At 39.8% G+C, this 25,316-nt stretch overlaps 3 protein-coding genes across 5 annotated transcripts; 1 reads left to right on the top strand and 2 right to left on the bottom strand.

Annotated features, from left to right (window-relative positions):
- Positions 1-1,249: 1,249 nt before the first annotated feature.
- LOC135342943 (phosphatidylserine lipase ABHD16A-like) lies at positions 1,250-11,515 on the bottom strand. Its single transcript, XM_064539834.1, has 21 exons — positions 11,380-11,515; positions 11,253-11,309; positions 11,028-11,097; positions 10,762-10,848; positions 10,479-10,555; positions 10,317-10,399; positions 10,117-10,191; positions 9,064-9,137; positions 8,937-8,977; positions 7,142-7,313; positions 6,345-6,394; positions 6,038-6,149; positions 3,798-3,850; positions 3,496-3,559; positions 3,338-3,401; positions 3,173-3,226; positions 2,905-2,964; positions 2,685-2,761; positions 1,817-1,909; positions 1,643-1,689; positions 1,250-1,427 (listed from the first exon to the last, which is right to left on the bottom strand). Exons 1-21 carry the CDS (start codon positions 11,500-11,502, stop codon positions 1,329-1,331), a joined length of 1,632 nt encoding a protein of 543 aa, XP_064395904.1. The 5' UTR covers positions 11,503-11,515; the 3' UTR covers positions 1,250-1,328.
- Positions 11,516-11,596: 81 nt separating this feature from the next.
- On the top strand, positions 11,597-18,349 carry LOC135342940 (WD repeat-containing and planar cell polarity effector protein fritz homolog). The gene is made up of 20 exons (XM_064539829.1): positions 11,597-11,777; positions 11,888-11,983; positions 12,236-12,306; positions 13,042-13,101; positions 13,262-13,379; positions 13,587-13,750; positions 14,100-14,242; positions 14,316-14,378; positions 14,793-14,880; positions 15,067-15,106; positions 15,245-15,315; positions 15,499-15,552; positions 15,923-16,083; positions 16,339-16,422; positions 16,636-16,741; positions 16,897-17,011; positions 17,227-17,344; positions 17,915-17,978; positions 18,038-18,134; positions 18,192-18,349. Exons 1-20 carry the CDS (start codon positions 11,711-11,713, stop codon positions 18,242-18,244), a joined length of 1,833 nt encoding a protein of 610 aa, XP_064395899.1. The 5' UTR covers positions 11,597-11,710; the 3' UTR covers positions 18,245-18,349.
- Positions 18,350-20,833: 2,484 nt separating this feature from the next.
- On the bottom strand, positions 20,834-25,306 carry LOC135342942 (lysine-specific demethylase 8-like). 3 transcript variants are annotated; one of them, XM_064539830.1, is made up of 6 exons: positions 24,401-25,305; positions 23,827-23,956; positions 23,716-23,769; positions 22,864-23,118; positions 22,164-22,253; positions 20,834-21,259 (listed from the first exon to the last, which is right to left on the bottom strand). In XM_064539830.1, exons 1-6 carry the CDS (start codon positions 25,210-25,212, stop codon positions 21,095-21,097), a joined length of 1,506 nt encoding a protein of 501 aa, XP_064395900.1. In that variant the 5' UTR covers positions 25,213-25,305; the 3' UTR covers positions 20,834-21,094. The 3 variants fall into 3 exon arrangements, with proteins under 3 accessions (XP_064395900.1, XP_064395901.1, XP_064395902.1); XM_064539832.1 differs by lacking the exon at positions 20,834-21,259 and adding an exon at positions 21,864-21,975 and having other exon boundaries at positions 24,401-25,306; XM_064539831.1 differs by lacking the exon at positions 23,716-23,769 and having other exon boundaries at positions 24,401-25,306.
- Between the last annotated feature and the right edge of the window lie 10 nt (positions 25,307-25,316).

Here is a 25,316-nt window from a genome sequence, read left to right as displayed (position 1 = left end):
CGTTTACCGAACAAGACTAATTTACACTACTACCTCAATTTTTTTCTTCCTAATGATGATATAGTATCAGTTGAATTTGGGTGGCGCAGATATTATCCAGATTGTGGCTTAACACAACCGTTATCAAGTATAAAAGACGGAAATGTAACAGATGTACTCAGAGTTAAAGAATACTGGAACATACCTGTCACAAAATTTGTTTGTAGACCAACCTTGACGACTGTGATTGGAATTCATTCTCCCATTCAAATAATGAAAAAAACAAAAAGGACGCATGGAACTGACAGTGTAGCTTATATTGCTCATGTTAGGCTTCACCAACATCAATACTTGCCCAACAATACTTGCCCAAGTACATAAAATAAATAAACTACCTTAGGTAGCCTAGCTAGTAGACCTTGGCAGATTTTGCTCTGTCGTTTACTTATTAACTATCTCACTTTTTGATCCACCTATATATTTTCTGCTGCTAATAATTTATTTATTCTATGTTTTTTGCAATTACTGTTAGCCTAGCTAGACATGTAGGCCTCGGCAAATTTTGCTTGATAGTTTACCTATTTTTCTTTCTTTATAGTGATGCATGTATTCACTTTTTGATCCCCTTCATTGATTCTATATGTTTTTACAGAGTGTGGCAGTGTAATGCTGAGTGTAATAATACAAAGGAATTAATGACCATCTAGCTAGGTGGATCGACTCAATAACCAGTTGTATATAATTATATCTGTATCCAACATAATTATACTTAACAGAGGTAGTCTTCTGGTCATCTATAATTATCCAGAAAAAATATTTTAATGGCAGTGTTTTTTTGCTTTACAAATAATTATACCTACGTTTGAGAATGCCGATAACAATATAATAATTATGATTCCCCTAGCTCGATCCTCCAGTTCATCCGAACGACTCAAGTATGTGATAGAACTAGTCATACAGAAATCATTATTTTATCACCCACAATAATTGTTTAGATTCAAGCTTGAGTTCAGGTTCCCTAAAAGTCTTGGAGAGCTCGCTCATGAATCTGCCCCAATTGGTATAGTTGTCTTAATTTGTGCGTTTTGTTATAGACTGTACAGAAATCGTTTTTTGAGAGTATGCAAGGTGGCCGTACTTCAGAGAGTCTACTGTACACGCACAATAAACAGTGGTACCACCTTTACATTCAGTTTTGTATTATGTAGTTCTGTCTTGTGCGGTTTGTGAATAAAAATACCACATTAATTTTTTCAGTTGTGCAACTACATGTATAGAGAACAATTTCATCAGCAAGCAATTGCAATTGACACCACAAATCAAATATCAAATCCAAAAATTCAATACGTCTAGTTGAGGCTAAAGTTGCCCGCACTGGGCACTCTAAAGAAGTCTGGTGGAAGTCCCACGTTATGTGTAGCATCGAAATTACTCATGTACTGCCCAGCCTGCACATGATGGAAATTAAGAGATAGCTTAGAAATATAGCTTAGAAACTTACAACTTAACATGTAGTCATTATTACCATCTGGCGCAAATTAATTACGTGTAGTGGTAAGTGAAATTTGAACAGAATCGTACATGTACAATGCATTTTTTCTTTTGGCTTCAATATTCTGTACTATGTACATGCACATGCATCGTTATACGATGTATTACGTACCAAAAAAAGTAACATTTCCTTCTTCTGGTCTAGTGACAGCATGTTCCCTGAAGATGAAATACGTACATGTAGCGTTACCGTAACACACATGTATGTGTAAGATAATGTGTGGAATACTCTACAACCACACATTTGCTAAGGAGTTCAATTCTTTCACTTGGCTATCCCACTCACCAATAGTCCACGGATACTTTGGCCCATTGTCAGCCATGTAAAGTTGCAGCTGCCTTGAACAGAGGGCTGGATTTACTCTCAAGGTTACAAGACCTATATCACAAATGGAGTAGAAAATGCATTCGTGATACGTACACTTCATGGTCAGTGAGAAAGATTATGGAATGACAGATTCGTGCTAAGGACAGAGCATGAAACCACCTTTCTCGTAAATATAATTATCCTACCATGCAGTATAGACAATTACTAGTATTACATTTGGTAGTGTTGTTAGTTGTTTTTGTGATAAGCAATATGTACATGCATGTATGAGTCCACAAGAAGGCTGGCTGCTGGTGTCAGCGGGATGGGGAAATGGGTCTTAAGACTCTAGTGTAACTAGCCTCGTCCCCACACCCACTTCGGCTCCTTGCATGATCAAAGGAAAACAGCCTGGTATTGATTGCTTACGCATGCACTAGCTAACTATTACTTTACTCAGATAATAGCGTAATGATGTAAAACAATGAAGTCCAAACATACAAAAGTGGTAATCTAGTAGTAGCAACTCCATTGTCAAGCCATACTCTGATAACTTACAACTCTTAGCTATGCTAACAAAAGACTCACATCTGCTTACAACAATTAACAGTGTGGATGACCATAAAAGCTGACACTGACTTGTGTATTCTTTGTCTGTATAATTATTATTTTATTCAGGATATTAATTTTTCTTTTGTGATGACAGTACATTTTGCAAATAAGTTTGCATAATTATGTGCAAACAGGCTTCCAGTCAATAGCAGGCCTCCGGGCTAGATTATAACATACGATCAAAGGCGTCCCAACATAACATGATGCTAGTCTATACATGACATCTAAAACTCACTCCTCTCTGTTTCCTCTTCTTTTTCCAGCCACTGCCACAAAATGGGAAGTGTTTCCTCGGTAACTATGAGTGGATACCTACAAAAAAGAAGAAAGAACGGAGTGAATAATATTGCTTGGCACACGCTAATTACAATGCGTACCCAATTGGCCTATAGGAGGTAGGATCGACTTACACTGCATGTACATACATGCACCCCTATGGTTGGTTCTATACTGACCTGGTCTGTAGTATCTTTATCAGCAGATAATTTCCCCTATTGGTCGAGAGCAGGCCTCTCCTGAGGAAAAATATTCATGCTGGTCTTGACACTCTTTTGATATGCACGAAATATAATTACGCTTGGATAGAAAAATATTTGTGCTGGTCTTGACACTCTTTTGATATGCACGAAATATAATTACGCTTGGATATCCTATAATAGTATTGCAAACCCGTGTATATACACAGACTGAGTGTGCTATAGTGTGCTATAGTGCATTACTCACTCTGACATCATCTCGTCACCAATTCTCCTAATGATTAGCATTGGGCCATGATACCTGCACAACAGGAAAAACAACATGCTCACAATAGTTCACAATAGTTAGTCATACATGTAATGTACTGTGGACATAATTATTGTGAGCATCGATTCTGCATGCATTCCTTACCTTGAGAGTTGTTCTGCAATGTTAAGGTCGTAGTACTCCTTTACCATTCCTCCGGCAATCCAGTCTGCAAAAATGGAAGTCATGCAGATATGTCATGCAGATATAAAAATTAACAATACTGATCCAGGATTATACATAATTTGTCAGATTTCACTCACGCAGACGTGGATGAATCCTTGTACCCACAAGAGGGAACAACTCATCAAATGAAGCGTCTATGACCTAAATAGATAAAAACTTAGTCAGGCTGCAATCAGCAGCTACGGACCTATAGCTGTTATAATTATCTTCCTCACCATCAATATTGGTCACATAAGAAATAGACCAGGAATTTATTAGGGGACCCGGAATTACACTAAACCTACATGCAGTTGTGGCCATACTCTATACATGTACCCTACCTAAAAAAACAATTATGCCATACTGGAATGCAGTGCTTATAGTCAGCCCAGTAACTCACTACTGCTCCGATGTCAGGATAACTCATGGCAGCACAAGATGCAGAGAAACCTCCTGCACAGGGATTCGTGTGAGTTCATGTACATGTATTCACAAGCAATGCAACTTCACATCACCAAACAAGGAGGTAGCATGAACTCATTGAGAAATAAAAAAAATTTAAATGCAAAGGTGCACACAAAAATCAGTTGAAAGTAGAATTCCGGATTGATAAGTTGTTGACAAAAAGAAAATGTACATAAATTGCCTTGTAAATAATGATTTTTAACTGGGGCTCAAAAATCCTGGTTTATTTCCCAGGTGAAACCCTGATAGATGCAACCCAATTAATATCCCAATCCTGTAATGCTCAAGACAAATACTCAATAGATTTGATTCCTGGATACATTCAGCAATGGGTCTAAGACTTCATACCAAATTAGGAGGTGACGAATGTTATTAGTGCAACTGCCAGTTATAAATACACAACAAACATACGTGCACATAATTTCACACATGAGCAGACTTCGGTATAAGATGGTGAAATTAGAGTGCTTAACTGCTGGCTAAGTCATGTGGATACTTCGTTCACATAATGGTAATGTATTTGACTCTCACTCAATCAATCCGGGTTCAATTCCCGGCCGAAACCCCCTTCCACAGACGCAATCCAGCTTCTTTTTTTTTTCGAAATCCCAATTAAAGGCAATTCACAATTTACTTTACAAAGTGTCAAAACTGCTCAAACTAGAGCACTTAAGGTGTGATCACTCATGAATATTCATGAGTTTAATTCTGTCAGCTTTTTCTCTCTTGCAGGTTCAAAGAAGTCTGCTGTACTTATATTGTATGATTATCAACTCTATTGCTATTGTTTTGTGTAAGAATACCATGATTATGAAGATGTATGAATGAGAAAAGTGGGCATCAAAACCGCAAGTATATAGACTATTTTTTGCGTCAATTTATAAGAGCAGTAAGTACTTTCAGCAAGCTTTATTGGTATCTATATGTAGCTAAGTACCTTCCAGAGGGCCAGATGAAGAGATATTCGTTGTAAAACTTCATACGGGCGAGTAAAAGCTAAGAGTAGACGGTAAGTATCTAAAAATACGCTTGATCTTCCGATAAACAGGAGGCTAGCTCCAACTGGATTGACTTTTTTTTTAATTTCTCTTCGTCTGGCCCTGCCCCTACCTTTATTTAATTGGATAGAGCCCTCAGTTGAAGATTCCCGGGTTTATCTATGCTAAAAATTGACGCAAGAAAACTCCAGTACAACTTGTCTGGTGCTACACTAAAAACATAGCGATAATGATATTCATACTCCGTAAATATCGCAGGGGCGAAACACAATACCCTAACCTTAAGTGCAAACTCTCGGCGTTAACTTAGGGTTTAGTGTAGTCTACAGCTACGTGTACATATAGGCCAACATGCAGCTTCAAGCTTCTTAGCTTCTTAGCTTTTGCTCATTTTTACTTGTATTCGACAACAAAGCTTACATTAAAATCTACAAATTTAAAACTACTACCTTGTTGTGTGGAGGCTATCCATCATGACCATGGTACAAAATCACAACCAGGTGAGTAGACTCAAAATACACAAAACGACAAACAGACAGACAGGCCGACTATTATATCCCGAGTCGCAACCTCGGGTTAATTAAAAGCTTAGGTTTGATTCAGACCACATAAAGATCCATGTACAGTTCATATGCCCTAGCCAGTTATTGCTGAGTTGCCTGGAAACTTGTTGCAAGAATACCAGAGCACTGGCACTGTAGGTTAAGTGTGGTCAAAGCTCAAAGGACACTGTCTGGTTTCCAGGCAACTGGGTAATTAATGTACACAAATCAGTGGTCAAAAGCTCCCTGTTTCTAGGCAACAAATCAATGTGCACAAAATCAGTACATATAGCGGGTAATTTTCATGGGGTAAAAAATTCGAAAACTGTTTTTTTCGGTACAGTAATTATAATTATAACACATAATTACGATATAAAACTCTCTTGATGCTGCAGTGGTTTACTGACCATAATACACAATGTTATCCGAATTTTCCACTTTCTGGGGAATAAATATCTCTCAGAGGAAGTGGGCGTGGGGACGACGCTATTCAGGCAGCAGGTAAACAACTTATACTACACTTATGAGACCACATGGAACATTAATCCAAGCAAATTCATCTTATATGTACAGAATCACCACACGTATAAAACTCTCAAACACAGCGTTAGTAATTAGTTAAAGAAGAGACTCACCAATGGACCAGGCATAGAGTACAATGTCCTCAAAAGCAAAGCCGAGCTTAGTAACAGCATATCTCACCACTACATCAATGGCGTTCAACTCTTGGGCAGGAAATGGAAGGCCCTGTGTCAACAATGAAGCACCCCTTAAGTATACATGTACAAGGACTTGTACTACTCCACGATAACATGTATTAACTAAGCACTTTCAAACGCAGTATTAATACCACACAACCATTAGAAGCTCATGTACAAAAGTTATACATGTAAGTAGCGTACACATGTAGTATTGTATGGGTAACCTAAACAAGCAACTCACTGAAGAGTCACCGAATCCAGGGTGATTCCATCCTAAGGCAGAGTAGCCACCTGCAGGAGAAACAATATTGGTGTTTCAGATAGACGTATCAACAACAACGCTTAATTTGCGGAAAAATAATTCTGACAAAACGTTGAAAATGTTCGGTCTACAAGACGTAGAGTCTTTGTTTAGATACAGTAATGAAATTCTTAGAGATCTTCATTTGCAATACCATAGAAATTGGATTATTAGCGCATATGCTCATGGGGTCAATAGCAGAGTTCTATACGCTTAATTATTATAAATTTATATTATTATAATGTATTGACCAGGAACTGGAACAAAAGGACCTCATCCATGTCTCACATTCTCTCAGCATGATCAAACAAGGTAACAGCATGCCCAGAGAGTCCTTCCAGATAGATTTCACCAGCTATAACATAGCTAGCATGCACTGTACAAGCTAGCTAGCTCATAGATAAACAAAATCAATTCTAAATGTTATCCTTCGCACAATTGGAAAAGCGCTTCAATTGGAGTACAAAAAGCCTGCAGTTGAGCATGCGCTTAAAATAAAGATACGCTTATAGTTGAGTAAGCGCTAATAATCCAGTTTCTACGGTAGGTAGTGTGTTCTTAATTATCATTCTAGTACACAATAGGCATATACACTGCGGATGATTTTACCCACACATGAATACACAATGAAATGTACATATGTAGATTTCATTGTGTATTGCTACAGCAACAACATTGAAAGGTGGGTTTTCCTGTACTGGCCAACACGGCAACCTGATCATGGAAAATGCACTCACAGGTGAGAGGAATCTCCATCATGCCTAGCTCATAGAATGCAGCATTTCCCTCGCAACATATGACCAGCTTGTTGCCTTTAGCAGTGATGTCTGGAGAGCCCCTGCGGTCCACAAACATACAGTCAATGGTATTACCATCCACAGCAAGCAGCCGAGAACGAATACTGTTGTGCTGTAGAGAAGGAGAGCCAAGATATCACACAACATGTACAACACATGTACAAAAGTAACGACATGCAACCTAGATGTCAGTGCCTAAGTGAATGTTTGATACAACATGTGTACAATGTGTATACATGTACATACCGTATTATAAACGGGTACTAATTTTAGTGAATTTGTAATAAACGCTAAATTAAGTCGTGCTAATAATAAAACGCAATAAAAAACATTTAATAAAAAAAAAACATTTTTTCTTCTTTTAATGTACTTTTAATGTCAAGGGCGTATGTAGCCTCGATCCCAGGCCGCACTTCCCACGAAGTGGGCCTGTGCATGCGCTAATATCCCCCCGGTATCTGGGGGCTTTGGATAACATCGTATATGCTCAGTAAAACTATGACATCACAACGAACGGAATTGGATTGAAGGAAGTAGATACAAAGTTTGATTGAAGGTTTCTAGCCCATCGGATAGCATTCTCTGATAGCTACCCTTAGCCTGCTATGTTAACAAAAGACTCACAGCCTGCAACAGTGTGGATGACGATCGTCTGAACGGAGTGAAAGCTGACAAGAGCCTATATGGACAGGCCACGCCCATTAATTTAACACTAACTTTGGTGAAAGTCTACTATACTACTGCTACTGCAGAAGAAAATAGCTGTACAACAAACCTCCTACACAGCTCTGTCTCTAGCTAGCTAGCTATATAGCTCTGTGTATGACTTTTAGGATATTTTCTCTGATGAATCCAAAGGAAATTTTACGGGAAAAAATATCCTTGCGCATGCGCAAGCAGTCGATAGCAGGCCTTCTTTTCTATGAAGGCCGGTGAAGGAGGCTAAGGCGTATGAAGAGAAGAGGGCATGCAACTACAATCTATCGTATTACAAATGGGCGGGGGTTTAGGTGTAAATAATGTATTGCACATGCACTTTATACTCTGACTATAGCCTTTATTCCCTAGTGGGCGGTTGGTTAAATCATGGCTAAATATAGCATATCCTGCTGACTCATCAATAATACGACGCATACACGGTATACATTGTGAGTTGTATGCCCTTTTCTCTTCATACGCCCTTGGTAATGTACTTTTGAGAGTATGCTAAGCAAGCTAGCCCTTTTTTCATCTGTATCCGACTCCAAACTTTCCATTCAACCTTAAAACTCATACTTGTACATCCTTGACTAATAATAATAATTATTGTGGTAATGAATTTGCTACAAATCTGCTAAAATTAGTACCCTAAAAACAAAGAAAAATCTGGCAAAATTACTACCGTCTATAATAGGTAATTGAAGGGCTCCGGAAAAGAAGGGCTATTAAACAATAATTTTTCAGACAAAATCAAGATTACTGCACTAACTTACTCTGCACAGATCAAAGAAGCTCAAGCTACAATATGGACAGTTAAAAGCAACTAACTAGCTATAAAGTTATGACTTTTTATAAAGGTCAAAGGTCGCAATCAATTATTGGTCGCAACCTTCGACTTCTGTTTTCTCGATATCTACGGAATGTGTTTTATCACTGTTTTTTACCGGAGGCCTTCAATTATGCAGAGCATTACACTACAGAAGTACAGTAGCTACGTGTACATGCACAGTGTCACATGCAGTCAAGGTACACATACGATTCGCTTCATTTTTGTCCTTCCCACAGAGAGGGCTGTCGCTGCAAATAAAATATAAAGTTGAAGACAGTCAATGTACCAAGAATAAGCTAAAGTTGAACACTTCACTACTAAACACTTCACTTACATACGGCGGCATTGAAGAGACCAAGAGAGCCTGGGTAAATTAGCCTCCTACCAACGAGATGAGCAGACACCCACCTAATGATTAATGGATTGAAAGTGTGGGTGGGTGCATTCAACAGACAAGCCATGTTTGTGGACAACACAACGAAAATAATAAAGCACAATGAAGACAAAATATTAAAGGGCTTCGTAATTGCCCGCTTAAGCTTTGAGAATGAAAGCACCGCGGGTGCTGATGCCTCAGTGGAGGTGCCAAAGCTACATAACATAAACACATTATAATTTATCATGATTTGATGAGCATAAAAAGATTAATTTTGCTGCACAAGACAGAATCCAGAATCAGAAATCCAGAATCATAGGGAAAGTCAATGAGTGGGTAATGATCGATCATGATTGTTGTTAAAAACGATTGATGCCAAACGTTTATGCCTAAAATTAATGGCTGCATCAGTGCAGAGCCTTGCAGCTCTCGTCTCACTGTTGCAGCTACCAATAGCTAGCTTTCTAGTGCAGAGCTAACTACTAAGTAGAGTAGCAACACTCCATGGACAAGTTTTGCTATGCACTATTCTGAAAAGGCTGCAATGGCATTTCAAGTAGGCATAACTCGAGAACAAAGCATTATTTTGCAAATCCACAAATTAAAATCCAAGTAAACATGACTACTATAGAAACTCTTACTCACACTTGATTGATCCTTGAGCAGCTGTAGCAGCCTACACACACACACTACCGTATACCTCGCTTGCGCATGCGCATCGAGGCATAACTAATAAATACTATGTACAAAAACTGCACAAGCCAGCATTGTGGATGGAGCCAAATGACTATTAGTGACGCCAAGGGTACATGTATAGTAATATAATTATAACTTTGATCTCTGATCTCTCTCTCTCTACTATGGACATGCAGTTATAACTATACATGACTGATGTACATGTACAAATCTAGACAAGAGCCTTTTGCTTCTAAATTAATGGTCGCCATTCAGGGTGGTCGCTAAGAGGAGTAAAGCTCCCCTACATTGTAGATCCCAGTGTCTACAATGTACCTTAGAGATGAGAGAGGGAAACTGGTGATTTTCTCCATCAGCCCCTTCTTGCGAGAACTCGTCAGTCGCAAAGGTCTAGTGGGAACAGCACAATAATTTGAACATACACTTGTGAACACCAAACCGACAAAGAATATATATGTACATGCATAATCCCATTAATTACAAATTAACATGTACAAAAAAGTTATGCAACACACTTGACAGATGACATGTCATGACGAAATGTGACTGGAAGCCCACTCAGCTCAAAGTCATAGCCATCCAGTCCGGTTACCTGTCTCTGTGAGTATATAATAATGGACCAAATTAATGCACAGTAATTACTCGGTGCACATGGAGAGTAAATTAAAACGTCTTACGTCAGCTTGGTTTGTAGCACTAGAGTTCAGTGTTGTCAAGAATTCTCTGTATGTGGGGTTCCTATAGCGACCAACTCCTACAAGAAATAAACATAGGTAATTACTATGATATCTTAGGCCACATAGCTAGAATCATGGCTCGCTGCGTCCGTTGTTCCTATGACTACATGTACATGCACAAGTGTAGTTACAATTAGCATGACTGTGATATTGTTCAGCATTTCTAGTACATGTACCATAATTATATATCTGGTTTCTATAAATATTGCATGCATGTGCTCACCTCTGATAATATAGGCGAGCGAAAACGAGATGGGGACAAAAACAACCGTCTTGGCAGTAGACAGCACACCATTGAGAGATGGGAATCCTGCACACACACACACACACACACACACATAATTATACAGCTTAAAACAGACTTAATTCACATGAGTGTAGACGTGAGCACAAAATATTAATGAGTTACGCTATATACAGTATTTATGACAATAATCATGAACGCATTTTCCTTTTACTTGTACTGTATGTTCAAGAATAGAGACTCACCATATCGCAACAAGAAGTACACCATGTAGAGAGGAGTAGTGTACAGAGCAAGGGAAAACACCACACGAACCTGCACAAAAATCCACCGAGCGTGAGTACACGTGTGTGCATAGTTAGTGTTACGGTGGCAATTAAGGTATAGGGCATATCCAGCAGTTCTGATGTGTGTGTGTGTGTGTGTGTGTGTGTGTGTGTGTGTGTGTGTGCGCGTTAATGGTGTCTCACCGCTAATATCACATTGTCAGCATATTTCTCCAGTTTGTTTGGTTCATAGCCTTCACCCTGCATATAAGTACATGTATAGCATATGCATGTAGAGTGAATGGGTCAAGGTGGTGAAACACGACTGTACCTCTATTCCTTGCCCTCTGTTTACGATTCTCCTCAGTCTAGGGCCTCGGATACACTGCAATAGTCTAATAAAAGCCCACTGCCTTGGTCCACTCCTCTGTTGAAGCCTGTTTAGGTTGTCCATGAGAGTTGAAGCAATTCAGATGTCCTTTAATAAACAAGAGCACCACCTTTTGACATTAGCAATCTTGTTTGCACAAGACCAGTACAGTAAATATACTACAAAGCCAAAGAAAAAGGATTAATACAAGGACTATAGCGAAATAACCGAGACATGTAGATCTAGTGACCTCTTACCCAAAATTATGTGTTTTTAATTTTGGCTGGCAGTGATGGCTACTTTTCTCTGCCACATTCATTTCTGGACTTTGAAGGCACTTTCTCCTGGTACAGCTTCAGGTATATTAAATTATAGATATGTTCCTTGTTCCTTGTCGTTTAGATGCCTTTCATGAACTGCAAGGCATAAATAATTATTATACCATACGTACGTACGTACGTACCTACAGGTAGTGACATTGGTAAACATGTGTACCATGACAAGAGGAGGGATAAACACGATCATCGAGACACCATGGAGGTTTGTCGCACAGAGTGGGCGGAAGGTGAGTCAGCCAGTACATGTTACTTCACGAATGCGTACTGTGGTAGAGTAAAGTTTTGCTGGTGATAGACTCACTTCTCTATTTTGTTCTTCGCCTTTTCAATACCAGGAGTGTATACACTCCTGATAATACATGTAGTGTATCTAGTTACATGTAAGCATTACTGTGTGTGTGTCGTAAGTACACTCCTACACATAATATTATTCTTAGAGCAATCATTATCCTGAGCATACTGCACATTACACACTACAGGTAGAGGGCTGACCTGGACTCCACATAATAAGAAGCCAGACAAGTTGAGGGAGGCTATTAGAGAGTATGAGGTATATACCGTATTACTAGCACGTGAAAAAACAAAAACCTTTGCGATTGAATGAACCAAATCAGAAAATTTGAACCCTTTGAATCTAAGTTTTGCACTCTGGCAAAGATATTGTGATGTCATACAAAAGAGTAGATACAAGTAATATGTTTTCATTTTGGAAAAGTGGGTCGACACTTGCAAAAATTCGCTTATGTTTGATGCTCGTAAAACATTCTAGTAATACAGTAGTACATTTAGTGCACTCTCTGCTGTATGTAATAGATATAGCATGAGACCGAGTGTTTTATGAAAATTAATATACACTCTAGGCACAAGCATGAGGGCGAGTTGCCTGTATATTGCATAAAACACGAGGATTATTAATTATCATGCTATAATATTACATCATGACAACCCTTTATCAAATCATGCCTCGAGACTACGCGACCGTACAATAAAAATAGTATAACACTGAAGGGATTGTATGGCTTTTATTACACGCTTATACTTTGACAACGCAGGGTGTCATACAGGGGGGGGGGGGAAGGGGGGATATCCCCCCCCTAGCTCCAATTTCCCCCCCCTTTCAATTATGACTGAGTGTCCATAGCTGGGTATTGAAATAACAGTTGACCTTTTTTTAGCAACATTTTCTGGTTACTTTTCTCATTTCCCCCCTCTACTTCAAAATCCTGTATGACACCCTGCAACGTGATATAAGTCTGTATAATTATAGCGGAATTATTTCTCGCAGGAGATGATGTCTGCACATAGAGCAGTGGCAGTCAGTTGGAAAACTCACAGACACTGCCTTGTAAGTTGCTGCAATAGTGTGTGTTGGAGCTATTCTCTTGTTCATCGTCCATTGTAGTGGGAACGTAATTATATCAACATGTGCGTGTAATAATTATTGTTGTTCATGGGTGTTCATAATCAAAAAACAATTTGCACTTTATTTGATAATTATTGTACAGTTGCTACTTGAGAATGGTATCCTGATCACGTTTGTACTGTCCAAGTGCTCTGGTGAAGTTGAGAGGATCTTGATTGACAGGTCTCTGGTGCCTAGACTACAAACAACCATGGACACTGGTGATTGCTGATTTTATTGTAATGTCTTGGGAACCATGATATCATCATTAAATGTGAAATTCAGTACGTACATGTAGATGTAAAGAGAATTGTGCAGCAATGATAGCATGGGTCTGGAAGGCTTGCACATGTAGACTACACACTATAAGACTGAGTGCCCCCCACCCAATTTTGGCTGTATAGTATCTCCCCCACGCACACATTCAGCAATGTTCTCCGGATCCCATATTTTCCTCACTCTTTCTGAGAACCCTCGTCCGGGTATTGTCTCCCTCTCCCATCGCCGCACGTCTGCAGCACAGGTACCGCTTACTCTTCAGAAGACTGACTCAGGGAGAAGACTGGATAAGCTCTCAGCTCAAGACCCAAAGGTTAATACATTTTTGGAGTCGGCTAAATCAATTTTATATTTTGAGTTAGAGTCACTGAATTACTTTAATCTCTATGAGTAAGTTGTACGTGGCTCATATGATTTACTGCGCTCGCGACCGATTGTACGTATAAATACGGTTGTTGATGCAATTTGCGTTGAGTACGTGACTGTACTGTCGCCTACCCCCAAAGCTACACATACATGTACATGTAAGCTGTACAGTCTTAGCATTCTAAATCATTTTGTAGTGTCGTTATGTATACATGTGAAATGAAAATAATCATTGATTTGACATTTTGTCAACCATCGCGCCTCCTTTCCACATGCCCGTGCACGCACACACACAGGTATTGTTTTCGGAGCAGGGTGGTCTGCCAGTGGGGCGGGCGGAGAGAGTACTGAGAGTGAGCGAGGGCCTGGTGGCTGTGTGGTGGAGAGAGGAGTGGACTGCTAACACTGGATACAATTTACTGCTCTTCACAATTACGAAGCAAGTTACTTATATCTGCGATGTGTGCTGGATTAGGATTGTTCTTTGATGATGTTTTTTTTTCACTTTGTAGCGACGCTCTAGAGTTTTCCTGTGGAGCCGAGCTGAACGGTGATCCTGTGGAAATGCAGTTCAGGTACGTATGACTATTGGCTCCCAGGGCTGCTTGAGGGGGGGGGGGCAGGGGGGTAATTCACCCCCCCCCAGTATCTGGCAGATTAATTAACAGACTATTAATTTTGTAAAAATTATGATAACGTGTGAGCTGAAATTGCACCAGAATCGAGGCCCACATTTTTTCATGGAGCTTATCTCCGAACACCCCCTAGTTTGGCGTGCACTTTCAGTGCATTCATTCGCCCTGCTCCTACATTATTCATTTGCTCAATTTTCCCGGGCCCTGACCCAAAATCCTGGATGTGGCCCTGACTCCATATTCTTACATGCCAACCTCAGTATGTAAATACATGTGCGTACATGTAGTTAATGAATACCAGTATGAATTTGATTTGGTGTTAGTAACCATGCCTGTCTCTTCCCATGCATGCAGTAATTTGAAGAGCAATATGTTGCTCTCCCTGGAGAAAACCAGTGACTCTACTTACCAGTGCTACAGCTATACATGCTGGGATCACAGGGTAATTAGGCTAGCGATCAAACAGAGTATAATAGTAGTTTTAGTCTGCTGGGATACCTGTAGATCCCTCTGTGTCTGTAGTCCCTTTACGTACGTACATTGTGCACTATACACATGGTTAAAGCCAGCATAATTATAATGTTATACACCTGTTCTTGAGTGTCAGTGTTTGGTGTTTATTGTGCAGCTAACCAGATCAAGCTCAGAAGATACTATATCATCACAAGGTATCATGTATGAATTTATGATCCAAAAACCAAAAAAGAATACTAAACGGTGTACAATTTCTACATGTAAACGTGCATGCATACATGTAGTTATGTATGAGTGATAAACATTTACGTCTGTTTTCTCTTCTACTCCAGCTGATGTGGTGGCATGTGAGTGGAACAAGGAGGAGAGCATGGTACTACTGGGCTGTGAGAACACCACCCTGGTGAGTCTGTGCCTCCGAGTGCTAAACAACACTGATTCTAGTGAATTCACTCTAATAACGAACCATCGAAACAATCTTCACACATCGGTTAAAAGCATTAGCAAACAAATAGCCATTATTTATGTTGCAGTTACCACAATGAAATCCTTGTGTGCCTCAGTGTCTGTTCTTATTGCCTTACAGATCCTCCATGATTGTTTATCCAACCGGCCAGACATCACAGCTCAAGCCTTCTTTGTGAGTACTGTTTGTGCGTGTGTCCAATGTGCCTACACATACCACGTACTGTATGGTTGCGTAAATAGGTGTATGGCTATCAACACTTCTGGAACATGTATATACCGTATAGCGTGTGATTTTCGTGGGGCAAAATATTCGTGGTTTTTGTGGTTGGAGGTCTGACCACGAATATTTTACCCACGAATGAAGCGACCTTGCCTACCTTTATCTGCAGTGCAAGCTCCAACCACGAAAATATTACCCACGAAATGTCTCAATATTGCTGAACTACGAATATTTTGTCCCCCGAAAATTACCCGCTATACGGTACCCAACCTGTACGGTACAGTTTTCATGAATGCTTAATATGTGTCTGTCCACCCTCCAGTATCCGATATCTCTGATCCGGTGGCACTCTGGTGGCGGTGTGGTGATGGTGTGTGGGCCTCGAGGAGAGCTCCAATCTTTTGACATTGCCCTCAACCCCCTCACATTCCAAACACTTTCAGACACACCCTCACCCCTCCTGCAAATAGGATCATACTTTGTGTAAGTGCATGCTATTTGATGTCCTGCGTATTGGGTCACTGCCCTTTAGCTATTACAAGACTATGTACATAATTATTATATTATTTTAGGAACAAAATGTTTGGAGTCTGTGTATGCTACAATGTTATTATTGAAGCTGCCCTTAATTTATACATGTATTATATACCTTACGGTAAATGTAGCCATTTACATTGCTCAAGCTTAGATTGTCAGGTATGTAATGTGTTAATTGCCTAACTTTGTGCACGAGCACAGGTCTCCAGTTCAGCTCCAGCTAGGAGAATGGGGGACACAGTTGGATGGGGAGACTAATGACAATTTCGTTCTTGCTTTTGACAGGTACATTGTACAAGTCTTCTGTTACTAGCCAAATGAGCCAATACATTTTAGCAATTTACTTCACTTTTGAACCATTAATGTTTACCACCTGCCATAGCATTGCTCACTTATACCTTAACTTGTAATTGCCAATTGCAAAGTACACTGCACCCTTCATCAGACTCGTAATTATGAGTGTGTCCGTCATTATCGAACCACTTTATATCCATACAGGGGCCCAGTGGTGCTAGTGAAGATTGAGCTCGGTGTACTGAGCAGAGGACAACTAGGACCAGCAGAGATCGTCGCAGAGTATGTCCGTGAGAATACGATGAGCAAGGTATTATGTATGTAGCAATTAAGGGACTTGAGAGTCTATTATTATTAATTATTATTGTTTACCATAACAGGAATGGTGGTAGAGGGGCAGCTCTTGTTATACAAGTTATACTGTTTACACTGCTGTAATTGGGATTTCTGTATACCCGTGTGCAGGCTATTAAGGTGTTGAATCAGCTAAGTTGGACCTCTCAACAAAACGAATGTTTTATATGCCTCACTCTGATCATGGACCATCTCCTCACACAGCCACTCTCACGAGAGACTGAAGGTAAAAGACATGCAGTGTGTGTGTGTGTGTGTGTGTGTGTACTGCGCTATGAATATTTCGAGTTTTCTGGTACATGTAGGTGGGTGGATTGCACACTTGAATGTAGCATTCGGTTACTATTATATACACCCTACATAATCTTAAGATGTCATCACTTCGTAGTTGGTCCAGGTGCTTTAATTAATACGTACGTACATGTAATCATTATTATGCAGGCCAGATGTTGGAGTGTCTGGCATTCTTTCAGTCTGAATCAGTCACTGAAGACGCTCATTATTCATACAAGACGAGGATTACTCATCTCACCAGAAGATTATGCCATTTGTTAATTAGGTACATGTAAGCATTGTGTGTATACGACTATTGCCGAAGCTATTGACAGTACAGCAGAACCTCCATTATCCGGCCGTCCATTATCCGGATCCTCGATTGTCATGGCTTGAGTTTTCTTTTTCAGAAAATGGGTGTGTTCCTTAAATGCGCATGCACATTGCAGCTGTTACTATGGAGACAGGTCTGCTCCACATGCACATGCAGACAACCATGTGGCGCTGTTAATCAATTAAGTGGGTGGATCAAGGCGTGGTTTATCCGGTTATCTGGCCTGCCTCGGGAACCAAGATTTCCGGATAATCGAGGTTCCACTGTACTGTAAAAAGTTTCGAGGACCAAATACTTCGCGGGTTGCTTTTAAGGATAAGCCCAGCTTACAAATTTGATTTACAAGGTTCTGCGAAAATTTGGCGCTATACGGTACCTAGAGTATATAGTCTTGACGGTACACAAGTGGTTTATATGGACCGTTATTAACGTTACACAAAATATAATTATGTATCAATTCATTCGTGTGCATACAAATACAATGCTTGGCTGTAAAATACATGTACACATGTAAACCTATAGGCATAAGAAGTTGATGAGAGCAATGGAAGTTGCAGAAGTCGTGGGAGTTTGTGATCTATTCATGGTAATTCAACTTTATTGACAAGATGTGTTATAAGTTCCACATTTACTTCTATCTTTTAGGACGTTCATTTTCTAGCTGTGGATATGAATAACGTAAACGTTGCTGAGCTAGCGAAACAGAAGGCAGAGAAAACCACCCGCTCTGATTTTATTACTGGTAAGATGTTTACTTTGTCATGCCTGAAGTAATGATACGACACATGTGCATGTATAGATGTTCTGCAAGCTGCAGGTCTACCACAAGAACCCATTCATAACAGTCATTAATTTTCACTTTCACTTTTTGAGCGCATAAATTATTTTACTCACATTTATGAATGTGTATAATGATTATAGCATGCTGATGAGAATTATAATCTTTACGTACCTATATGTGTTTTAACTATAATACACACGCATGCATGGCCATAAATGTATTGTGGGAGGGGCTCCAAACATTAACAATAATAACTCAATTTTCAGTTCCGTGCACATAATTATAATGTTTATACGAGAACCACCACAATTAATACGACATGCATTGTTAAAACTGCATGCATGGCATTGATCCGTTCTACCCAACTCCTCCACTAGCTTGTCAATGAATTATTGCTACTCGCAGCATTGGGTAATCCTTGGTGGACGTAATGATCCGGGTGCAGCAGCCTGTGAGGTAAAGAGTCCTCCAACGAATCATAGCCACTTCTCCAAGCTTGCAATCTTCTGATAAGGGTCTTTCCAAATTTTCGTCTTGAAAACAACCAGTGAATTGAAATACACAACATGTAGATCAAAGGGACCATCACAATAACCACAGAACAATAATAGAGCATAGGCACAAAATTGTGTGCTTTCCAGGATGCTGTGTTGGCTGACGCAAGAGTAACAAAAAACAGACCGATAAAGCAGTAGAAGGATAAGTCAATTTTGAAGTAGTGTTTAACTCGTGAATTGTATGGTTGAATGTTGACTACAAGTAATATCACAAAGAACATTAACACGGCCGCAAGGGAAAAAAAGATACTTCCTAATGTGATGGAATACACAAAGCAAAACACAATTCGTACAAAAAGATCAAATGCTGCAAACCACCGACAGTCATTTGTAGCAGGCTCAGTACCATCTTTGTATGAGCTTTGAAAGGAATTCATCAAAGTTTGAAGTATATGTGAAGAAAGATGACATCGACTCAACAAAGTTTGAAAGCAGTTACATTGATAGCAGAGAAGTAGGGCGACAGGAAGAATAATAGTGAAAAAGGCAATGATAATGGCAGGTATAGCATACGGCAAATGCTCTTCTCCAAAATAGTCAACAGTAGCATCATAGAACAAAACTAGTTTCTTCTTTTTTTCTGAAGTGTGGGCATATATGGGAGTGAGAAAATCTTGTGTAATACACAGGATCTTGAAAAATGAGAGCTGATAGAAGGTAGCATAAGCGTCTATGATCGATGTTCGAATATCCCAATTTCTACGAAACAGAATGAACATACTGCGGAATGGTTTCCAAACCAACACTATTATCCTGTAGTTCTTATCGTGTAGCTCAATGAGTACGTATGAGATCACCGTTAAAACAAGTGGAAATACAGCAATGGAGTAATCCAGCGCTCGTACTGATAGTGGTGACATATTCAAGCATATACTCTCAGAGTTGAACATTTGAAAAAAACTGAGATCCCAAATTCCATACAGAATGAATAAAATATTTGTAGGAATAGTGAAATTTGAATTCGCTTTCTGTGCTATATACACAAGACGACCAAATGCTGGATGACATAAAGTTTGAGCGAATATTATGTAGCCATGTAGATGTGAAGATGTAGTGTTAATCTTGAAGAACACAATAAGAAAATAAAAGCAGGTCAGAGGTAGCAACGAAGCTGCAAAGTATTTCCATAGATTTGTATTTCCTTCAGGGCAATGAACACACTTTATGCTGTACGTATAGGCCTGAGGACTGAAGCTAGGTAGACATTTGCCACACAGACGTCCACCCCTGTTGTACTTCCCACACATTATCTCAGTAACATTAGTACTGCTCGGAGGAAAGGTCGGATGATAGAAATTATTGTAGAAATCACTGTCACCATTCATGCAATTCTCCATACAAGCTCCTACTGTGTGTACAGCTTTGTATTGTTATCAAATGTGAAGCAATTGCAGTCAGAAACCGAAACACCTTGCTTGTCACACTTGAGTAATCCAGAGAACTGCATATTGATAATCTGTTTTGCTTCGCACACACATGTACCATTGTCACATTTCATCGCAGGAAAACAGTCACTGTTGTTTGTACATTCAGTAAGCGCTTGAGTACGATCCGTACAGTTTACGAGACGCTCAACAGCTGCTATGAACACTAATAGCACACACAAGCTATTCACGTACATGTCTCAAGGTTGACTTGCAAATAAATTATTATTATGCCTTTAACGGAAAACTATACTCCTGTGTGAATTGAAATAAGGCTAGTGTGCTTATCCAGGCTATAAATTAGTATAATGTTGACACAACAAATTAATAAAAACTGAAAGTCACTCTGCTACATGTACACACAATTCATTACTAGGGTTTGCTTTCCATACCGACTCTTCTACAACTCTGCGTAGTTAAGGCCCGGGTCTGGCTGTAAATACCAAAATTTAACACTATGTTCATACTGCTGTATTATTTGCAATATACAGTGTATGCTGCATCAAAATGATCCAAAATGAAGCTCAATGTTTTCTTTTTCCAAAAAACTAATTAGCTTAATTAATTAGCCCCAAAAATGGTGATGACGTCATGCCACTAGTCTTTCTTACCAGTCCACCGCTAAACAATAGTTTCAGCAGCTAGCTAGCTAAGCAAGTACCTTGACTTCTTCTTGACACCAATTGAAAGTAATAAATAATGGTTATGAATCTCATTAACACTACATCATCTACATTAAATGTTGGTAATGAATAAAATTAATGCCTGATTAACCGGAGGCCCTAGAAATATTATATTACTGACACTGACCCAGGCTACACAGAGAATGACACACTACACAGAGAATGAACGTGATTGAGTATATACGTACACACACTATGATCGATATACAATGTCATGCACATACACGAATGCAGTTCAGGTTCTGAAGACTGCATAATTAACTCCACCAGAAGCTCACTGAGAAACTGATGTCCAGTGAGCGCACATAGTGCCAGCATCGAGGAGGGATGTATAGCATCTGACCAGGATGCAGGGTAAACTCAGTAAAATTGGCGTTGGAGAACAGGGAAAACTTGTCCATATCTGGCTTCTCAATATCCACCTGATGTGTGCATACAATGTATGACTGTACGTGTTACGCGGTATGTATACGTGTAATCGCAAAAGTGAAATGTTTTAATTTTAAATGGGATTATGTTCTACAGAGGACAAAGTAACTGTGCAGCAGGGCAAATTAAATTAAAGCATATCGCAATAAGTTGTCAATTAATGGATGCACTGCATGGGTACTTAGTCTGTACCAACACAACCAAATTAATAGGGCTACTACAAAAAATCAATCCACATAATCTATAGGTATTAAGTGATTCTAAGGCACGAGATGTTCATATAATTATTCTAACAATTATTATTGCTACACCTTATATACATGTATCATAATTCGATTAGGGAGAGATAATTCTTCCTTCACTGTTTCACCTAAGTTTGTTTTAAATTCAGTATCTATCAAGGAGAAGGATGTACATGCACTTAAATAATATCTAAAACTGCATAGAAAGGGTTTAACACAGACATGAGCTACACAGAAATTTTCTACCGTAACAGCATGTGAGTACTGTCTCTTAAATCGGAACAAGGCGAGGATATGTGAGTATTTTTGTGGCAGTGGTGGTGGTTGAAAAGGAGCAAAAAGGAGCTCTACCTGGACTCTGGTGAACATGTAGACTTCGATACATGTCGTGGAGTCTTGGTAGCTACTGAAGGACGTCGGCGCATAGTTTAGACCAGACCAACAGTCAGGAGTGGCTAATACGGAGCCTGGACGGTCACACTAGCTTAAACTGAGCTTACTTATGTGTCGACAAATAGAGATATAATATTACGTTTATCAGGCTGGAGACATAATTAATCAAGCCTAGCTTAAATATAAATATATATATTGTACTGAGCAAGGAATTATTTCATTTAATGTACCCCTATAGTAACTATATATATACACATTATACCTGACTTGTGTTGGAGAGAATTCCTTGATGTGGGTATAGGTATTGGGTCTCACTCTCACTGTAGAGCCTTACGTACTTACGACCAACCACCTACATATACATTCGAATAAGATTTCAATGATTTAATAGCCATTTGAAAGTCTACATAGTTTTATACAACTGCCTCAAGACCAGGCCGTTTGTTGTCTGAAAGAACGCCGGGTCAAATTCCATGTAGAACTCGTCTAGCTGAGTCAGCGAGTGGTTAGGCTTGAGTAGTTGTGAACATGATTGCGGTACCGCAAACACAACAATACTAGCTCTTTGGTTGTTGCACTGCAGCTGCACGTTGCTGTAAGCATCATAATGATATTCACGGATAAGTATGGTTGTTGCGGGCAATTATTGATCCAAAAATTCCTGGACCAATTAGACGAGTTCTACATTGGGACTTGACCAGGCGTTCTTTCAGACAACGAACGGCTTGGTCTCGAGGCTAAGTTTTAACCTCATGACATACTTATCATAATAGGGTCACCCAAGCAACCGACGTTCTAATAAAGCTATATGAGATCATGCATGCAGACATAATTTATCTACTACAAATCATGCATAGCATCATCGAAGGAGATTGATTTGCTCAAAAAGGAAACTAGGCCGAGATCGAGATACCATATACACTACAACGAGGATATCAATTCTCAACTGTTTTGTGGATTACCTGAGATAAGAGGTTGTGTTCAGGGTCAAAATGAAGTGGAGAAATAGTCCCCTTAGGTCCAAACCAGGCATTCACTTTGATGTCTATCTCTTCAGTATTAGTTGGTGCATTGTTAGACAGTGTGGGGGTTGTGCACAGTGAATCACATGATATTGCGGTATCTTTGCTGGCAGGTGATTTTCCAGATTCAACACAATCAGTGTATCTCAAGCAACAGTAGTCAGGAATGGAGATATCATCCTTGAGTTCTGGAATCTGAAAATTCATTGCATGGTAATTTAACTAAAATATAAATATACCCCTTGGGGTCTGTATCATACAACTGGGTGGGGTTTAAATACCATACATGTAAACTCCGCATTTCTCATTTAAACTCCTTTGCCTTGAGGGCGCACTGATTGTATACTAGATCTACACAGCCAAAGAGAAGCTAGACACTAGTTGGCAAGGGCAGGACAGATCATGGGTGGGGCTCACTAAACACCAGGAAGGCTAGAGAAAGAGTGGGGCTTACTAAGTTAGTGCGTAGAGCTAAAAGCTTAGCACTGGCTACAAGCTATACGCACAAGCTTGTCGTTCGTTTTCAAGAGTTTTTGAGACTGTTAGCTAATTGTATCCAAGGTAAGGTAGCAAGCATTGTTCATTTCAGTGGGTATATAACTTATTGTCCACTACATTGTGGTGGACAATAAGTATTTGACACAATACACTGCTCTAAACATGAGTACATGTGCAGTCATGTACAATGTAGCTAGCATTGAAGCTATAATTATGTGCACAATAATTATATCGACAAGGGTTCTTATATTGATGGAGTGCCAAGCACAGTGTCAATTAATTGTTGTTATGTACCTGATCAAACAGCTGATGTTGTGCTAGGTATCCTTTAGGTCCATTAATAGGATGCTGTATGGGAACATAATCATTGTACCCTGAGCTAACAAATCCACAGCTGCTACTCACCTGAGTTACAAACCTGTCAATGAATTCTGAGAGAGTCATTAGCTCCTGTGACCACTCTTCATCTGTGTACTTTGACCCCAACTCAATAGGTACTGTACGAGGGCCAGCTACTTTCTTCAAGTAACCCAAACTGTGTTTAACGAGTGAAGCAGCCAATTTATTACTACTTCCACAGCCCGACTGAAAGACTCAGCAGGGCTTCATAGAGAGGGGGGGCACAGGGGGGCGCTCGCACCCCTGGCAATTGTATTGAAAATATAGGCCTAACACACCGTGTTACAGCCTGTGACACCTACCAAACAAAAAGCTCTACCTTAATATTCGTAATTATTACAATTCTTTACTTCGATTAAACTGCTATTCTTCTGTTCCATACGTCCACAATTTCTTCTAAGTTACTGTCTGTAGGTACGTTAGCATACGGATAATCGCCTCCCCCCCCCCCCTGTCAATTTTTTCTGTATGAAGGCCTGAAGAGTGTTATTATTACTAGTTAATCGCCTAGCAAACTACCGGTATAGAACAAACTATAATTCTGTGTGCATATTATATGCGCATATAATAATTATTATACCTCCATTTTTTGACTGCATAAGCAGGCCAGTGGTCCATGGCTCCAGAGATCACCACGGGAACCCTACTCTTCATATACTGCTCCATGAACTCGTCCAGTGAAGGACAGTGCCTCACAGAGATTCTCCTCGATGGGTCAATCAGAGGAACGTCTGATGCTTTACACTTGTCAGGGAACGAGTCTTCGCCGTTATTATCGACAGTTTTTGCCGCTATTATAGATAATGGTTGAATTGGCATATAGCTTCTAAAAACAACCTTTGGTTTCTTTTCTACAGGAGGATCCGCATCAGGGTAAAGGGAAACAGAAGTTAAATCATGATCAGCTGTAACAATCGTAGTATGGTTTGCCAAGTTGACTGTTTTCACTAAAACACTTGCAAGACTATGCAATGCACCATCAAGGATAGGTGCTCCAAGTAATATCCCTTTGTCAGTCACCTCCAACGCCTCTTGGGTCTGGCCTTTCATCACCAAACCGAGTGCCTTCATCAGAGCAGCGGTAGTATACGCTTCCCTCCACACACGACCAACGTCTTTCCAGTGTCCCGTGTTCAACTGCTCCCACGATAAATCCAATGCAACTTGGGCCCACTCGTCACCCAATTCTAAGTCACTAGAGTCATTCATCGCTTTGTAATTGTATGTGAGTTTGCTGAGAGCATTCCATGAGCTCTGTAATGCATGAGAAAGTGATGTCATCAAAGCGTGTTCATTTGCATGAAACTGCTGGAGATGTTTCTTCATCACAGATAAATTCTCTTTGACACTGTCTACCCATTCCGTCAGTAAGCCAGGGTCCTGCTCATCCATGTTTACTGTTTTATTGGATCTCACCACTTCAGTCTTGCACTTACAACAATAAATTATGCAATTTTGCAGACTGGAAACCACTCCCTTTTTTAATTTGCCGCTAT

The sequence above is a fragment of the Halichondria panicea genome, chromosome 10 (assembly GCF_963675165.1).
Source record: "Halichondria panicea chromosome 10, odHalPani1.1, whole genome shotgun sequence".
NCBI classification, from domain to species: domain Eukaryota; kingdom Metazoa; phylum Porifera; class Demospongiae; order Suberitida; family Halichondriidae; genus Halichondria; species Halichondria panicea.
This window is presented reverse-complemented; position numbering and strand designations above follow the sequence as displayed.

Bases quoted from the DNA above. Each gene is read 5' to 3' on its own strand.
- LOC135342943 (XM_064539834.1), bottom strand. From the start codon at position 11,502: ATGGACAACCTAAACAGGCTTCAACAGAGGAGTGGACCAAGGCAGTGG. The intron at 10,556-10,761 runs GTGAGCACATGC...TATTTCTTGTAG, and splicing joins GCTCGCCTATATTATCAGAG to GAGTTGGTCGCTATAGGAAC. The intron at 6,395-7,141 runs GTGAGTGCATTT...TTTCTCCTGCAG, and splicing joins GATGGAGATTCCTCTCACCT to GTGGCTACTCTGCCTTAGGA.
- LOC135342940 (XM_064539829.1), top strand. From the start codon at position 11,711: ATGGCTACTTTTCTCTGCCACATTCATTTCTGGACTTTGAAGGCACTT. The intron at 11,984-12,235 runs GTGAGTCAGCCA...TACACACTACAG, and splicing joins TCGCACAGAGTGGGCGGAAG to GTAGAGGGCTGACCTGGACT. The intron at 17,345-17,914 runs GTACATGTAAGC...GTAAACCTATAG, and splicing joins TTATGCCATTTGTTAATTAG to GCATAAGAAGTTGATGAGAG.
- LOC135342942 (XM_064539830.1), bottom strand. From the start codon at position 25,212: ATGGATGAGCAGGACCCTGGCTTACTGACGGAATGGGTAGACAGTGTC. The intron at 23,957-24,400 runs GTATAATAATTA...CGTTAAACACAG, and splicing joins TATGCAGTCAAAAAATGGAG to TTTGGGTTACTTGAAGAAAG. The intron at 21,260-22,163 runs GTATAATGTGTA...TGCACACATCAG, and splicing joins TTCTCTCCAACACAAGTCAG to GTGGATATTGAGAAGCCAGA.